Here is a 19,408-nt window from a genome sequence, read left to right on the forward strand (position 1 = left end):
GGTTTTATTAAGGGGGGATTGGGTGGGTTTTAGAGTAGGGTTGGGTGTGTGGGTGGTGGGTTTTAATGTTGGGGGGGTATTGTATTTTTTTTTTACAGGTAAAAGAGCTGATTACTTTGGGGCAATGCCCTGCAAAAAAAACCTTTTAAGGGCTATTTGTAATTTAGTATAGGGTAGGGAATTTTTTTTATTTTGGGGGGCTTTTTTATTTTATTAGGGGGAATTAGATTAGGTGTAATTAGTTTAAAAATTTGTAATTTCTTTTTTATTTTCTGTAATTTAGTGTTTGGTTTTGTACTTTAGTTTATTTAATTTAATTGTATTTAATTGTAGGTAGTTTAGGTAATTAATTTAATTATAGTGTAGTGTTAGGAGTAATTGTAACTTAGGTTAGGGTTTATTTTACAGGTAAATTTGTACTTATTTTAACTAGGTTGCTATTAAATAGTTAATAACTATTTAATAACTATTGTACCTAGTTAAAATAAATACAAACTTGCCTGTAAAATAAAAATAAATCCTGAGATAGATACAAATGTAACTATTAGTTATATTGTAGCTATCTTAGGGTTTATTTTATAGGTAAGCATTTAGTTTTAAATAGGAATAATTTATTTAATAATAGTAAATTTATTTAGATTTATTTAAATTATATTTAAGTTAGGGGGTGTTAGGTTTAGGGGTTAATACATTTAATATAGTAGTGGCGACGTTGTGGGCGGCAGATTAGGGGTTAATAAATTTAGGTAGGTGTCGGCGATGTTAAGGACGGCAGATTAGGGTTTAATAAAATGTAACTAGTGTTTGCGAGGTGGGAGTGCGGCGGTTTAGGGGTTAATATATTTATTACAGTGGTGGCGATGTCCAGTCGGCAGATTAGGGGTTAAATAATTTTATTATAGTGTCTGCGATGTGGGGGGGGGGGCTCGGTTTAGGGGTTAATAGGTAGTTTATGGGTGTTAGTGTACTTTTTAGCACTTTAGTTAAGAGCTTTATGTTCCGGTGTTAGCCCATAAAACTCTTAACTACTGACTTTAAAATGCGTTAGGAGTCTTGCCAGGAGAGGGTCTACCGCTCACTTTTTCCAGCGATCGTAATACCGGCGTTAGGAAAATCCCATTAAAAAGATAGGATACGCAATTGATGTAAGGGGATTTGCGGTAATCTAAAATCGCGGAAAAAAAGTGAGCGGTACACCTGTACCTGGCTGACTCGTAATACCAGCGGGCGTTAAAAAACAGCGTTGGGACCTCTCAACGCTGCTTTTTAAGGCTAACGCAAGACTCGTAATCTAGGCGATAATGCTAGACAAATTTGCCAATAAAATTACAAGCTGATTATCACATGCACAATGCACATCATACATTTTAAAATTTAACTTTTTTTTTTTTTTAATGCTGCTGTAAACTGTTACGTTTACCTAAACCCCCATCACATTTAACCTTTAAACTGCCAGACCCCCAATGCAATAAATACCCCAAGCACTAAAACCCACTAACCACCATTAACTCCATAAACCAGATGCCTAACTTTTGTTTGCTTAAACACATTTCTTTGAGAGTTGGCAGTTTAATGGGCATCCTTAGGTGACCAGACGTGCTGAAAATGTGGTGTAAATACTTTAATAGAGCCCCAAGGCAGAACATGCAGTGGTCTGAGATGTCATGCAGAAAGAACGGGACAGATACAGGAACTATTATTTCTTTTGCTTTACAGCACTGCTTCACATCAGGCTGATCTCTTCAAATGGTGCTGTGCTCTGGCTGCACTGTGTAAGTTTTCCTTAATACAATTTTCAAGTGGTGCAATATATTCTAAAACTTTAAAAATGGCTTTATTCTCCTGTAAACCAACACATTGCAATTAAGCTGGTGTTTCAGTGCAAATGTCTAGTTTAAAAATAGCCTGCATACATTTGTTTGCAAAAAAAATAAATCTCATTGCAGAAAGTGATTCAGATAGAGCATGTAATTGTAAACAACTTTCCAATGTACTTCCATTAAAAAAATGTGCACAGTCTTTTTATATTTACACTTTTTGAGTCACCAGCTCCTACTGAGCATGTGCAAGAATTCACAGACTATACGTATATGCATTTGTGATTGGCTGATTGCTATCACATGGTACAGGGGGAGTGGAAATAGACATAACTTTGAAATTTGTTAGAAACAAAATCTACTACTCATTTGAAATTCAGAGTAAATTCTATTGTATTGTCTTGTTATCTTGCATTTGTTGATTATGCAAATCTACTGTGTTTACTTTATCATAATATATTGTTTAATATAGGGGTATAATATTTTAGGGCACACTTTTCAATGCATAAAATATATGTATTTTTGGCTTTCCAACAAGAAAAAGTGAAATATCACTGTTAGTTTGAAAAGGTAGTTTACCCCATATACAGAAGAGTGAGGACATGTCAGGCTTCAATCAGCCTATTCTGATCTTTTCAAACCATTTTAATACATTTTTAATTAAACACATGTAGAAAAAGAAATACACCCAGTCACAGGGACATGCAGCAGTTAATATAACATATCCCATCAGCTCTCACCTCCCCTGTCAGCAGGTACATGATCTGCAGGGTGTGGGTCAGTATCTCCTCTGTTGTCATCTTGTCCCCGGTCATGTGACTCACTGTCAGTAAGTTAGTCACACGCTGTAAGAGTAAACATAAAAAAAAAAAAATCAGACTCACTGGCCCCTCTCACATCACCTGTGTGTATACTCTTTTCATATTCTCCATCTCATTATGGTCACATGACAAGACAATTCCCTTGTGTAGCCAATCTACTTGCCATGAACATAGACAACCCAAATGTGACTGATAAAGCAGCACCGCAGTTAAAGGGACATTGTAATTTGTATACACAGACTTATAGGGTATATTTCAGCAAATGTAAAAGATCTGCAAATATAGTGTACTGTTAAATATTTTACCATTACAAGTTCTGCGTTAAATCTTTTATTGGCAATCGCAAAAACACAGCTTGTTGCACATTTCGGGTTGGGCTGGATTACAAGTTGCAAAATAACAACGAAAAAAACGCAATAAAAAATAACGGTTTTCATATGCGTGTGCATGTACTGCCCCATAGAGATCAATGGAGAAAAAAAAGTGGAAGAAAAACCTAGCAACCGCTAAAATGCCATTGCATTTTCACATTCCCCATAGAAGACAATGGAGAGAAACAAAATGATGAAAACAAACACCCATCCTCCATACAACATAGCATAATCGCATTAACAAATGTGAAATATTTACAGTATATACACAGTTAAAATCTTTATTAAATATGAATATTGCATAAATATGTTTATCATGTTTTTATAATGGCAAAGGGATATAATGCACATATATATATAAATAAATATATGTGTACATATATAGTAATGTTTTTTTATATGTGTATATATGACTGTACATACATATATACACATATAAATTCATTAATATATATGTACACATATATAAACATATGTATATACATACATATTCATCTTTCGATATGTATATGTATGTGTATGTGTCTCAACGTTAAATCTATTTGCCTGCTTTTGTTTTCTAACACCCGAGATCTTATAACTTTGAACCCTTATAACATTTTGTGCAATATTTATTAGACAGTGTTAATATGAGTGTAAGTGTTCTTTGTAATGTATTTTTGAAGTGTTTTGCACAACTTTTTTGTTGCGCAAAACAGTTAACTAAAGCTCTTTGATCACGGTATGGATTACTGCGGGAAAGGCGATTGCGTGCGTGCAATCACGTTATTTCAAGACGTGTAATATCAGCGGAATAAAAATTGCTTGCGAAAAGACAATATTGCACACGGGAAAGTCATAACGCGCAATTTGTAATCTGACCCAAAGGGGGATATTTATCAAGCTGTCAACCGCAAATACGCTGGAATTCCGCAGTGTAATTGTGGCGAGCTTGATTCGACCTAGTTATCAAAGCCTACAGACCGGCAAAAGTTGAAATCTGTGATGTAACATACAATCCACCGGTCTCAATCTGACACAGATCGATGCTTACGTCATTACAGTTGTTCCGAATATACATTCGGCACTATTTGACACTTTTTAAAAGTTATCAAATAGTTAACAGGTACGCTCGCGGGTATTCCAGCCCAGCATACCTGGTTTTCAATCTGCCACCCTGGAGGCAGCGGATGCCATAGGAATCAATGGGAGTCTGAAAGCTTATGTTCCATGCTGCCAGATATCCCATTGATTTCTACAAATTCAACAAAATTTATTAGGAAGTTACAAGTAAAAACATAAATCAAGGTGAAGTAAAAACAACACAGGTAAGTGTGGTTTAGTTTGAGCATAATATTATTAACCCCTATTCCGCCGTTTCCGGACCCCACCGCCACTAAATAAAAAGTTATTAACCCCTAAACCTCTGGCCTCCCACATCACTACTATTAACTAAACCTATTAACCCCTAAACCGCCAGCCCCCCACATCGCCATAAACTAAATTAAGCTATTAACCCCTAAACCTAACAACCCGCTAACTTTACATTAAAATTACAACATCCCTATTTTATAAAAAAATTAAAACTTACCTTTAGAATTAAAATTAACTATATTAAACTATTAATTAACCTACCCTAACTGTTATACTACAATTACATTAAACTAGCAATTAAATTAAACTATATTACATATTAAAAAATCCTAACCCTACTCAAATTAATTAAATATACTATTTAACCTTATTAAAAATTACTAAATTACAAAAACAAACGCTGTTACAAAAAAAAACACAGTATCAAAAATAAAAAGAATTACACCTAATCTAATAGCCCTATCAAAATAAAAAGCCCCCCCCCAAGATAAAAAAAAAACCCTAGTCTACAATAAACTACCAATGGCCCTTAAAAAGGCCTTTTGCGGGGCGTTGCCCCAAGAAATCAGCTCTTTTACCTGTAAAGAAAAATACAAACACCCCCCAACATTAAAATCCAAAGAATTTTTTCTACCTTAATTCCGATTGGCTGATAGAATTCTATCAGCCAATCGGAATTAAGGTAGAAAAAATTCTATTGGCTGATTAGATCAGCCAATAGGATTGAAATTCAATCCTATTGGCTGATCCAATCAGCCAATAGGATTGAGCTGGCATTATATTGGCTGCTCCAATCAGCCAATAGAATGCCAGCTCAATCCTATTGGCTGATTGCATCAGCCAATAGGATTTTTTCTACCTTAATTCTGATTGGCTGATAGAATTCTATCAGCCAATTGGAATTGAAGGGACGCCATTTTGGAACCTAAAGAAACTGGCATTTTACACTTCTCCCTGCCGTGTGACCCTCCAAACTAACGCAGGTATCCTCTATTACACATAGGGTTGCCACCTGCCCCGGTTTCACTGGGACAGTCCCAGTCTGGCTCCAACTAGGCTCCAATGCCCCAGCCTGCCCAGCTCCCCTGTCACAAACAACACCACTGTTGAATTTTTAAAAAAAAAACTTTGGTGGCAGGGTCGGCAGGGCAATGTGAGGGAAAACTAGGGAGAAACTAGGGAAAACTAGACTCAAATAGAGTCACACCTACACGCGCGTCACACAGTTTGCCCTTAGGAAAAATGGCAGCGGATAACAAACTACTGGAGACTGGAGTCGCATTAGGTGACATAGTTACTGTCAGTCATGGAAGGTCAAAGCAGAGCTGGAGATTTATTTTTTTTTAAATTTGTATTTCTCTCTTCTCTCTCTTAATAATAATATTTCTCCACTCCTTCCTCTCTTCAATATCTCTTTTTACCCTCTCTCTTCAGTCTCAGGGCAAATTTCTCTTTACACTCTTTCTTTCCCCTCTCTCCACGCTCTTTTATCTCTACAGTCTTCACTTTTCCTCTCCAATCTCTTTTTCTCTGCTACCATTTACCCCTTCAGAAGTAACAGTCCAAGCCCTCATGAGGTTTCTACGTCCCTAGAGGAATAACATATCCATGCCCTTTCATGGATATATATCCCTTTAGATAATATTTTTAGCACATAGCCCAAAATTTGTGTTTGTCAGTGCTGCAATAGGAGTGAGCACTTGCAAATACAATGTGCTAACTTGCTACTTACAACACATCACCAGGCTTTTGTCAGTGAGTTAATGTTGATTTAACATTTATTCACTAACTTTCACTTGCCACTGTTACATTTTCACTCGCCAATGGCTAGTGGAAAATTTGATATATATATATATATATATATACACAACACACAGATAAAACCTTACACTCACTAGCAAGCTCTCAGTTAAGATTAAAAGCAAACATGGAAAGGTTAGTTACCTGAAAGGTTAGCTGAGAGCTTGCTAGTGAGTGGAGGCTTTTTTTTCTGTGTGTTGTATTAATTTGTTTTGTAATTTCCCCTATGGTTCTTGCACCCAGACCTGTCTGGGGTTAAACTGCCTGTGACTCTGTGGACAGAACAGCTTTTTGTGAGTGCCACTGAGCACCCAGGGCTGAGCATGTTGCAGGGTCATTGGATGTGTAACTGGTCCGGTCTAGGAGTGCAGTCCCCTTCCGTGTTTTGTATATGACTGGGTTGATTACATAAGCCTGTGCACCCTTCACTTGTTCCCAGTTTGTTTGGATTGAGAGCGTGCATTGTGTGGCTGTTTAGGGACTCAGGTTTTGGAAGAGACCTCGACGAGGTACCTGGGCTTGTCCCATTTGGCCAGATGTGGTAACTAACCTTTCCATTTTTGCTTTTAATCTAAGCTGAGAGCTTGCTAGTGAGTGCAGGGTTTTTCTCTGTGAGTTGTATTAATTTGTTTTGTAATTTCCCCTATGGTTCCTGCACCCAGACCTGTTTGAGGTTAACTGCCTGTGACTCTGTGGACAGCACAGCTTCTTATGACTGCCACTGAGCACCCAGGGCTGAGCATGTTGCAGGGTCATGGGATGTGTAACCGGTCCAGTCTAGGAGTGCAGTCCCCTTCCGTGTTTATATATATATATATATATATATATATATATATATACACACATACACTGTATATATGTGTATATATTTATTTTGGGTTTCTTCAGTGGTATGATTTAGTGGTGAAAATTATTAGTGCCCCCCCCAGTTTTGACTGTGGTATCTTATGTACCCCCCCTATATATTGTACCTAGAGTCACCACTGCTGATTATCACTATAGGGATCAGCAGCAATATAGCCTCTGTTATACCAGAGTACAGTGCTCATTCAGGCAGTATGTAAAGTGCCAATAATACAGAAAGCTATTAGCTGTAGTGTGTTTCTGCCTGGAAGATCACATGGGACATACTATTTATAGTTAGAAATGTTTTGCTGTTATCAGTATAACAACAAAACATTTCTAACTATAAATAGTATGTCCCATGCGATCTTACAGACAGAAACACACTACATCAGCAGGAGGGAGTGCCTGAAACAGTTAGAAACATACCCCTTAGTCAAGCCACTCCTGCTGCCTGCTTGTACACAGTAATGCCCAGCCTGGAACTACTTCAGCGTTACTGTGACGTAGCAGGTGTACGGGTAGGATTAGGCATGTGCTGGTGGCCATCTTTAAATAAAGTGATATGTGTGTATGAGCACATTTATAGGCTGATATTGTTCGTTTTCAGAGGGCTTGGGCTAGATTGAAATCTTTAATTAAATATATCTTCTAATGCAAACATTTTAATTAATAGATGTTTATTGCAATGTTAGTTATTATGTGACAATCTTTATGAATTCTAACAGAAAATGTACGAGTTTACTATCCCTTTAAAGCTTTGTGAACAAGAAAGTGCAGAAGAATTTATGCTCACATTGGGAGGTGGGATAGATATGTACTTTAATGTTCATTTTCAATTGCACTTCCTTTTGTGTAATCAGACAGAGATATGATAAGGAGGCCAGCCGGTGTTCTAAAATAACATGCCTACCATACGTCACTTCCGGGGACGTAAATCAGCTGCTGAAGGTTTGTGGCACTCACTGCGTATGCGCTAGAGGCCCAACATCCTTCCAACAGCTGTATAGGGACTGCCCCTCACGCACATGACACATAACTAATGCAGCACAGTGATTACTGCTAGTATACAGATATAACCGATTTTGCATCTGTGTTCATTAGTATCGGACTTGCACATTTTATCTGACGTTTTAGTCAGATCTCTAGACTAATCTAAATTCAGCTATCTGTTTTGTCAAGGTATATGTGAAGATTAATATATATATTATTATATTTGGCTATCAGCACCAAATGATTCATTCATTTATAAGACATTAAATGCTTTGAAACCCATATTCAATCCTCCCCCACTTCTGTTGATTACACAGGATGGGTCACAAAGTCACTTAAAAAGAAATGTTGTCAGTTATCTTGAGGAAGGGCAGAGGTTTATAGCTTGATATAGGATAGGACCACTGAACCATTTCAAAGAAAATCAAAATACTTCCACACAGGTGAAAAAGGTTCCAGCAGTAAATGGATCGAGAAAAAGAGGTTTAAAAGTATATCCTTTATTAGTATCCGTAAAAAGTGTACTGTGAAAGTATCACAGAAAAAAACTTTGCAATATCACAGCCAGTAAGCTAGTCAGCCCAAAAGCTCTATATCAAACAGACCAACATGTTTCGTGCTGGTACAGCACTTCGTCAGGGATAGTGAAGGGTTAACTGTTCACCTGTTAAATGCATATTGGGTCCAATCGAAACTCAGCAACTTTACTCTGTCCAATAAGGAGCAGGATACTGAATTCAAATTGTGTGTCATACTATGCTTCATTTGTGTGTTTAGCTTGGACCAAAGCTGCAGCAACAGGTGTTCAATATAAGACTAATCATTAGTTGTGCATACATAAAAAATATCAGAAGATATAGAGCTCAATGATGTAAATGAATTCTTAATGTGGATAAGATCAAAAACAGCACAATTAAATATCCTCATAGAGTTAAAAGCACCTTACCCCAGTCGCCACATGCTGCGCCAAGGCAAACAAGCACAGCCACAACATTGTTGTATGCAAAACATGAATGTCAAACTTTATGTTATATTATGTTGAATGTCAGCTAAGTAGCTGAAAAATATCGATTTGATATAATAGTGGAGACATAAACATCCTTACATGAGTGTACAAAGTATGCTGTGAGATATGAACTATAAACCTGCAGGGTTAAGTTTTTTAAAGGAAATATCCTGAATATTTTTTGTGTTTTTTTGGCTTTTGGTTATCCTTATTAATCTGACCTGTAGAGGGACTAGTCCATTGTGCATTAAGCGAACTAGGTGCATATATATGCATGTATCTTTTAAAGGGGTATCCTCTATATTATTCAGCTTTTAGCATTCTTATTGGTCTGACCTATAAAGGGATCTAGTTCCTTATAACCAGAAAAACCAAGTGCTGCTAAGTTATTGGAGTAGAATCCCTAGAGCACGAATAAGTTTAACCATTTGATATGTTCCTATATTGAATTCCCTATTAGCAGTGCAGATGATCGTTAACCTCATATCTACTTAAAGGGACCTAAAAAATGCCATATTATATTCTCATCGTTAAACAACTATGTAATCCAGTAGAAAAAGTGAATTTTGTGTGTATTATTCTAGTGATGTGTATTCTATTTTATATTTTTCTGTGATAAAGATGAAAAAAAGAACAAAAAGGAACAAGTGAATTTGAGATCTTATAATAAAAAAAGAGTGAAAATATAATTCCAAATAAAATGGAAATTTAGTGATAAAATTAATGATGATAATGACACCTTTATGTGTCAATACCGGATCTTGAACTATGTAGATCCATTAGTGAACCCCATATTTTTGAGGTGTGTACTTTAATTTGAACCCACTGAACTTGTAAAAATCTAAAATAATTATTTAGAGATTGTGATAGTTGTTTATCCTATGAATAATTTTAAATCTGATTTTTCGTTAATACCTATTGGAGCTCCTGTTTGTAACCTGAATATCCAAAAGGTTTCACTTTTATTTAGTTTTTCATGTCTATTTCCTCCAGTGTTTAGTTTGGGAACATAGTCAATGGCTTTGAATGAAAAGTATTTATGTGTTTTTTCACAATGTGACCTGAAGTGCTTAGCCACCGGAGTCTTAGGCTCCTTATCTGATAGAGATAAGAGATGCTCCCTTATTCGGTCTTTGAGCATTCGAGAGGTACGACCTGTGTATTGTTTCTTACATAGTTTACAGGTAATTAAATATACCACAAAGATCGAATTGCATGTCAAATTATGTTTTAATTTAAATGTTTCACCAGTGTGATAAGATGAAAACCAAGAATCAACTTCAGCGTATTCACATGATTTACATGGAATGGTGCCACATTTAAAAAAAAAACAATTTTGGTTCTAACCAAGTTCTCTGAGCATTATTAGTTTTTTTGTCAAAGTGCCTTTTTAGATTATTACCAATATTTCTTGCCTTCCTAGATACAAATTTTATATTGTTTAAAATGTTACTATCAAGAAGTTTGTCTTTTTCTAATATTGGCCATATTAGAAAAAGACAAACTTCTTGATAGTAACATTTTAAACAATATAAAATTTGTATCTAGGAAGGCAAGAAATATTGGTAACAGGTTGTACCTCTCGAATTATTCATAGGATAAACAACTATCACAATCTCTAAATAATTATTTTAGATTTTTACAAGTTCAGTGGGTTCAAATTAAAGTACACACCTCAAAAATATGGGGTTCACTAATGGATCTACATAGTTCAAGATCCGGTATTGACACATAAAGGTGTCATTATCATCATTAATTTTATCACTAAATTTCCATTTTATTTGGAATTATATTTTCACTCTTTTTTTATTATAAGATCTCAAATTCACTTGTTCCTTTTTGTTCTTTTTTTCATCTTTATCACGGAAAAATATAAAATAGAATACACATCACTAGAATAATACACACAAAATTCACTTTTTCTACTGGATTACATAGTTGTTTAACGATGAGAATATAATATGGCATTTTTTAGGTCCCTTTAAGTAGATATGAGGTTAACGATCATCTGCACTGCTAATAGGGAATTCAATATAGGAACATATCAAATGGTTAAACTTATTCGTGCTCTAGGGATTCTACTCCAATAACTTAGCAGCACTTGGTTTTTCTGGTTATAAGGAACTAGATCCCTTTATAGGTCAGACCAATAAGAATGCTAAAAGCTGAATAATATAGAGGATACCCCTTTAAAAGATACATGCATATATATGCACCTAGTTCGCTTAATGCACAATGGACTAGTCCCTCTACAGGTCAGATTAATAAGGATAACCAAAAGCCAAAAAAACACAAAAAATATTCAGGATATTTCCTTTAAAAAACTTAACCCTGCAGGTTTATAGTTCATATCTCACAGCATACTTTGTACACTCATGTAAGGATGTTTATGTATCCACTATTATATCAAATCGATATTTTTCAGCTACTTAGCTGACATTCAACATAATATAACATAAAGTTTGGCATTCATGTTTTGCATACAACAATGTTGTGGCTGTGCTTGTTTGCCTTGGCGCAGCATGTGGCGACTGGGGTAAGGTGCTTTTAACTCTATGAGGATATTTAATTGTGCTGTTTTTGATCTTATCCACATTAAGAATTCATTTACATCATTGAGCTCTATATCTTCTGATATTTTTTATGTATGTACAACTAATGATTAGTCTTATATTGAACACCTGTTGCTGCAGCTTTGGTCCAAGCTAAACACACAAATGAAGCATAGTATGACACACAATTTGAATTCAGTATCCTGCTCCTTATTGGACAGAGTAAAGTTGCTGAGTTTCGATTGGACCCAATATGCATTTAACAGGTGAACAGTTAACCCTTCACTATCCCTGACGAAGTGCTGTACCAGCACGAAACATGTTGGTCTGTTTGATATAGAGCTTTTGGGCTGACTAGCTTACTGGCTGTGATATTGCAAAGTTTTTTTCTGTGATACTTACACAGTACACTTTTTACGGATACTAATAAAGGATATACTTTTAAACCTCTTTTTCTCGATCCATTTACTGCTGGAACCTTTTTCACCTGTGTGGAAGTATTTTGATTGTATCATTGTTTGGCGGTTTGCCCAGGCTTCAAACCGCTCCCAGCAGCATTACAAGCACTCTCTCTCACTGGATGTACCAAACATTGCATATACTACAGAAGGTATTTTCAACTATGCTGTGATCCACAGCGATGCCATATTCCAGGGCCTTATACGAAAGAAGGAGGGTGAGTGAGTTTCTTGTAATTTGATGTGTTTGTCTGGACTTCCATTACAAAAGTTACCACTACATATCGATACAGTGGGATTTTTCTTTACTGACTGATAAACAAAGGGGCTGTGAAAAAATAGGGGTTACAGGACTCATTGGAACCTTGCATATATTTGTATACACAATTACTACACCTGATTTACCTCTGAATGAATACAGTTCCCCTGGTTTAGAAAATTCAAACACATCATTTATCCCCTTAAGCCTGTGTCTGACACAGATACAGTGTATTTATTTTGGGAAATAGTTCAGTGTTTTCTCTTTTACATTTCAAAGAAAAGACAGATTGCCTCAAAAGATAATCATCTGTATATTCTATGTATTCCACATCTGAGAAAAAAGGATTGTTTCCAAAAGATATCCCGCTGGGGTGTGAAGCTGAAGTCCCTATCAGATGGTGACTGGACCTTTCTTATGGCCCTAAAACATTTGGTGATCAAAGATATGGTCATTTACACTGTGAATTGCAAGTTCTTAATTCAGACATGGGAGACATTGCTAAATTTAAGATCCAGCCGAAACCCTCAATATGCTAAATTATGCAATTGTATAATCACAAACAGCCCTTTTGAAACTTGATTGGACTCAGGAAAAAACAGTTCTCAGCTGAACAGACAATTTCAAAGGAAACAGTCTTATACACATAGGTGCTAAATTGCCCCTGTTGTATTAAAACACGAGCAAAAACACATGTTACAATGAAGCTATTTTAAATTAAATTTTTAATACAGCCTACATTAAAATATATATATATATATATATATAAATAACAATGTTTTATCTGCTGTATTTTGTATGTGTGTATATATATATGTGTATATGTGTGTGGGGTACACATATGTACAGTATATTCATACACATATTAAACATGGAGACCTGAGAGCTAAAATTCCAAAATGTTTTTACCTATATATATATATATATATATTGGAAGCATAGAATGTTTTAGGATGTAAAATGAGCATTCTAACAATTATCTCTTTCATTTCAGGCATCTAAGAAGTACACATATAATTGATATTTTAAATTATATCCTGTATATTTTATCCTCTCAAAGAGAGATATAAAGATATGAAATATTAATCTGTATGGAATAATAATCCAATGTAGATAAAATTGTGTGAGAACCACATATATCTATGTATGTGATGTTGAGCGGATGGCTGAAGAAGGAAATTGAATCCAGGATGAGGATATTATGATGTTAAGTTATTTCATAAAATATATGGGTTTAAATGCATTTTATATATTATAAGTGGAATAAATTCATGTGTGGTCTTAAAATAATCAGAATAAATAATGTGACATAATACAGTACATTTGAACATGTAATTTAGTAATATAAAGAAATCATAACATTTTAAATTACACATTTTAAAGAAATGCTTTTAAATGTTAGAAATTATTAAATGAAACTGTTTGTTTGTCATGCTGCCCCCCGATGACCAAGGTCCAGTATTGCAGCCAGGAAACCTTTGGCTGTTAAAAAAAAAAAAAGAAGAAGTTTCCCAGGGCCAATCCGATAAGACCTCCCAGGTATCCAATGAAAAGGGATAAGCTAGAAGGGGCAATCCGAGACAAGCTTCCGTTGTGCATTTCCAATTTCACCAATGATTGAAAACATATATAAGCTTAATGCAAGAGAGGTAAAGGGACATGCTGCTGACCTGACTGGTAACTGGGCAACTGGCTGTGTTTGACATACAGTTACTATAAGTAAAGCTGGGCTACCTTTTCTTATCAATTGCAAATACACTTATTTGTATTCTGAGGTGAAACAAGAAGGTTTTTGGAAATTGCATTATCAATTTTGGTCATTTTGGTAAAGTATAAAAGGTTATTAAATATATGCATAGTCACTGCAGTTAAATTACAACTGATAGACTTAAAGAGCATTATTTATATTTTAGAATTATATTCATAGTCCTGATTAGTTTTAAGCTTGCCTTTTGTATGCTAACTATTTAAACAAACATCTATTGTTGCTGTAGGTAGCAGATTTAAAGGAATAAATTGTACTTTAAAACTAGTATTTCATAGCCTGTGTATTGCTAAACATATCCTAGATGCTAAGTAATTTAACCTGGCAAATATATATATATATATATATATATATATATATATATATATATATATATATATATATATATATAAAGTACAGTCCAATTACTGCTGAATAAAGTGTGCTGTGCTTAAATCCAGGGAGTGCATATTATTGGACTGTACTTATTATTTGTGAATTTTTTGTGAGTGGGAGTACGCTATTCTGGTCAATATATATATATATATATATATATATATATATATATATATATATTAGAACTGGTCTTAATTGTAAGTAACTAAGAATTTATTTTAGCTTAGATAAAGTGGCATAGGAGTTTGGTTGTTGGCACAAATAAGATACTATTATGATGTTTTAAATTAGAATCATATTAGAATCAATTGTGGCTACCTAGCGGATTGTATTGCTTGAATGTTAGTAGCTGATATCTTGGAATCTCATTGTGTTAATTGAATGAAATTCTATTGTGAATAAGGCTAGTTATAAGTTACAGTTTGGTTTGCTTTGTAAAGAGTATTGCAACAGTTTAAACACTATATAGTTTGACTCATATTCTGGTTCTTACAAATATATTTCAGTGAATTCAGGAATCTATATTAATTTTATGGTTTTAGAATATGCATATTGATTGGGGGTCTATATTAAAGAATAATTATTAAATATATATTGTATTATAACCCGGCCATATACTGACAGTTTGCAGCATTTAACGTGCAGCCAGCCTAATATGACAGTATGAGGGCGCCCACAACATACTTGGCTAATAATCACAGGGGGCGTGTGTTGCGCCTCTCACCCTGCTTTAAACAGTTGTAATTCTGGATAACATGGGAACACGGGCCCTGTGATTATTAGCTAAGTATGTTGTGGGCGCCCTCATACTGTCATATTAGGCTGGCTGCACGTTAAATGCTGTAAACAGATCGCTGAATTTAGAGTAGTGTAGACATCTCACTTATAAAACTGTGCAAGTCCGATACTAATAAACACAGATGCAATATCTGTTATCTCTGTATACTAGCAGTAATCATTGTGCTGCATTCGTTATGGCTCAGGTGCGTGAGAGACCCTCGCAGTCCCTATACACTCCTCTGTGGTTATTAAGATGCAGCTCAGTCACCTGTTGTGCCTTAAATAGCAGTTATAAGGAGGTTGGGCCTCAAGCGCATGCGCAGTGAGCGCCAAAAACCTCAAACAGCTGATTCACGTCAACGGAAGTGACGTGGTAGACACATTCCTACGCGGTAGACAACTTAATTTAGAACACCGGCATAGAGAGAAAAAGAGAAATCAAGCTCAGTCTATTTATATGGTTGGTGGCGTCAACTAGCAAAAACAGCTATTTTATATACAATAATAAATATATATATATATATATATATATATATACTAAATACATAAACCTAAAGGAGCAACTTCCCATAGATTTTATACCTTTAGTTGGTATAACGGTGGAACAATTTTTACAATACACTGTCCCTTTAAAAGCTGCATTTCAAAAGCTCTGGGAGAAAATATATTTTTATAAGCATTTAGATGGTCATTTTGTTAACAACAAACACACTGTTTTGCAGACCAGGGCCACAACCCTTGCAAAGCTTCTTAAACATTTAGGGCCAGATTACGAGTCTTGCGCTAACAGTTGCACGCAAGCATATTAGGTTTTTCGCAGCTGTTTGCACACGTATTACAAGTTGAACGTGTTCACATGAGCGCAATAGGATTTAACGGGCATCAAGATAGCGCAAACTCAAAGCTCTGGTTAACTGTTACGCTCAAATAATAAGTATCACAAAACATATCAAAAATACATTTAAAAGTACAGTTACACTCATAATAACACTTTAAAAACAATTATAAAAAATTTAACATATATATGGGTGTACATATATATATATATATATATATACATATAAATATAAATAGATTGGAACCTTTAGCAGTCAAGTAGATTCAAACATGTAAAAGCATTTTTATGCAATATTCATATTTAATAAAATGTTCAACTATGTATTTATATATAATGTGCTCAACTATGTATGTATGTGTGTGTGTGTATATATATATTTTATTATATATATATATATATATATATATATATATATATATATATACATACTGTATACACACACACATATACTAGTCCTAAAGCCTGTGTACATGGGCCATTTTTTGCAGTACAGCAGTCCCACCCCTTGTTCTCTCTCTCTCTCTCTCTCTCCCCTCTCTTTTTCTCTGTCCCCGTCTCTTTTTCTCTCTCCCCGTCTCTTTTTCTCTCTCCCCGTCTCTTTTTCTCTCAACCCCCTCTCTCTCTCTCTCTCTTTTCTTTCTCTCTTTTCTCTCTCTCTCTCTCTCTTTTCTCTCTCTTTCCTCTCTCCCTCTCTTGCGCTCTCTCTCCCCCCCCCTCTCTCTCTTTTCTGCCTCTCTCTCTTTCCTCTCTCTCTCTTTTCCTCTCTCTCTCTCTCTATCTCTCTCTTTTTCCTCTCTCTCTCTCTCTCTCTCTCTCTCTCCCCTCCCTGTCTCTCTCTTTCCCCTCCCTCTCTCTCTCTTTCCCCTCCCTCTCTCTCTCTTTCCCCTCCCTCTCTCTCTCTTTCCCCTCCCTCTTTCTCTCTTTCCCTCCCTCCCTCTCTCTCTCTCTCTCTCCCTCCTCAATTTTGCTTTTTCTCTCTCCCCCCTCTCTTTTGCTCTCTCTCTCTCCCCCCCCTCTCTTTTGCTCTCTCTCTCTCCCCCCTCTCTTTTTCTCTCTCCCCCTCTCTTTTGCTCTCTCTCTCTTTTATTTCTCTCTTTTCTCTCTCTCTCTTCTCTCTCTTTTTTCCTCTCTCTCTCTCTTTCCTCTCTCTCTCTCTTTCCTCTCTCTCTCTTTCTCTTTCCTCTCACTTTCCTCTCTCTCTCTCCCTCTTTCCCCTCCCTGTCTCTCTCTTTCCCCTCCCTCTCTCTCTCTTTCCCCTCCCTCTCTCTTTCCCCTCCCTCTCTCTTTCCCCTCCCTCTCTATCTCTCTCTTCCCCTCCCTCTCTCCCTCTTTCCTCTCTCTCTCTCTTTCCTCTCTCTCTCTCTTTTCTTCCTCTCTCTCTCTTTTCTTCCTCTCACTCTCTCTCTCTTTTCTCTCTCTCTCTCTTTCTCTTTCCTCTCTCTTTCCTCTCTCTATCTCTCTCTCTCTCTCTCGCCTCCCTGTCTCTCTCTTTCCCCTCCCTCTATCTCTCTTTCCCCTCCCTCTCTCTTTCCCCTCTCTCTCTCTCTCTCTCTCTCTCTCTCTCTTTCCCCTCCCTCTCTCTCTCTTCCCCTCCCTCTCTCTCTCTCTCTCCCCCTCTCTCTCCCCCCTCAATTTTGCTTTCTCTCTCTCCCCCCTCCCTTTTGCTCTCTCTCCCCCCTCTCTTTTGCTCTCTCTCCCCCTCTCTTTTGCTCTCTTTCCCCCTCTCTTTTGCGCTCTCTCTCCCCCTCTCTTTTGCTCTTTCTCTCTCCCCACTCTCTTGCTCTCTCTCCCCTCTCTTGCTCTCTCTCCCCCCTCTCTTGCTCTCTCTCCCCCCTCTCTTGCTCTCTCTCCCCTCTCTTGCTCTCTCTCCCCCCTCTCTTGCTCTCTCTCCCCCCTCTCTTGCTCTCTCTCCCCCCTCTCTTGCTCTCTCTCTCCCCCAATCTTTTGCTCTCTTTCCCCCTCTCTTTTGCGCTCTCTCTCCCCCCTCTCTTTCCTCTCTCTCTCTCCCTCTTTCCTCTCGCTCTTTTCCTCTCTCTCTCTCTCTTTTCTTCCTCCCTCTCTCTCTCTCTCCTACCTCTCTCTCTCTCTCCTACCTCTCTCTCTCTCTCTTTCTTTCTTCTCTCTCTTTCCTCCCTCTCTCTCTTTTCTCTCTCTTTCCTCTCTCTTTCTCTTTCCTCTCTCTTTCCTCTCTCTTTCTCTTTCCTCTCTCTCTCTCCCCTCTTTTGCTCGCTCTCTCCCCTCTCTTGCGCTCTCTCTCTCCCCCTCTCTTGCTCTCTCTCACCTCTCTTTCTCTATCTCTCCTCTCTCTCCCCCTCTCTTACTCTCTCTCCCCCCCTCCCTTGCTCTCTCTCCCCCCCCTCTCTAGCTCTCTCTCTCCCCTCTCTTGCTCTCTCTCTCCCCCCCTCTCTCTCTCTCTCTCTCTCTCTTTTCTTCCTCTCTCTCTCTCTCTTTTTTTCTTCCTCTCTCTCTCTCTTTTTTTCTTCCTCTCTCTCTCTCTTTTTTTTTCTTCCTCTCTCTCTTTTCCTCTCTCTCTCTCTCTTTTTCCTCTCTCTCTTTCCTCTCTCTCTCTCTCTCTCTCTCTCTCTCTCTTTTCTCTCTCTCTCTCTTTTTCCTCTCTCTCTCTCTCTTTCCCCTCTCTCTCTCTCTCTCTTTCCTCTCTCTCTCTCTCTCCCTCTTTCCTCTCTCTCTTTTCCTCTCTCTCTTTTCTTCCTCTCTCTCTCTCTCTTTTTCCTCTCCCTCTCTCTCTTTCTCTTTCCTCTCTCTTTCTCTTTACTCTCTCTTTCCTCTCTCTTTCTCTTTCCTCTCTCTTTCTCTTTCCTCTCTCTTTCCTATCTCTCTCTTTCCCCTCCCTCTCTTTCCTCTCCCTCTCTCTCTCTTTCCCCTCCCTCTCTCTCTCTTTCCCCTCCCTCTCTCTCTTTCCCCTCCCTCTCTCTCTCTTTCCCCTCCCTCTCTCTCTCTTTCCCCTCCCTCTCTCTCTCTCTTTCCCCTCCCTCTCTCTCTCTTTCCCCTCCCTCTCTCTCTCTTTCCCCTCCCTCTCTCTCTCTCTCTCTCTCTCTCTCTTTTCTTCCTCTCTCTTTTCTCTTTCTCTTTCTTCTCTCTCTCTCTTTCCTCTTTCTCTCTCTTTTCTTCCTCTCTCTCTTTTCTTCCTCCCTCTCTCTCTTTTCTTCCTCTCTCTCTTTTCTCTCTCTCTTCTCTCTTTTCTCTCTCTCTTTCTCTTTCTTCTCTCTTTCTCTTTCCTCTCTCTTTCCTCTCTCTCTCTCTTTCCCCTCCCTGTCTCTCTCTTTCCCCTCCCTGTCTCTCTCTTTCCCCTCCCTGTCTCTCTCTTTCCCCTCTCTCTCTCTCTCTCTCTCTTCCCCTCCCTCTCTCTCTCTCTTCCC

General features: G+C 37.3%; 1 protein-coding gene across 1 annotated transcript in view; it reads right to left on the minus strand.

Moving 5' to 3' along the window:
* LOC128657976 (zinc finger protein 605-like) overlaps window positions 1–19,408 on the minus strand; it is a 173,615-nt gene that overhangs the window by 145,556 nt on the left and 8,651 nt on the right. The window contains exon 2 of the mRNA XM_053712416.1: window positions 2,558–2,662. Coding sequence (XP_053568391.1) covers window positions 2,558–2,662 — 105 coding nt within the window. The remainder of the gene's footprint in view (window positions 1–2,557; window positions 2,663–19,408) is intronic.

The sequence above is a fragment of the Bombina bombina genome, chromosome 4 (assembly GCF_027579735.1).
Source record: "Bombina bombina isolate aBomBom1 chromosome 4, aBomBom1.pri, whole genome shotgun sequence".
Classification (NCBI taxonomy): domain Eukaryota; kingdom Metazoa; phylum Chordata; class Amphibia; order Anura; family Bombinatoridae; genus Bombina; species Bombina bombina.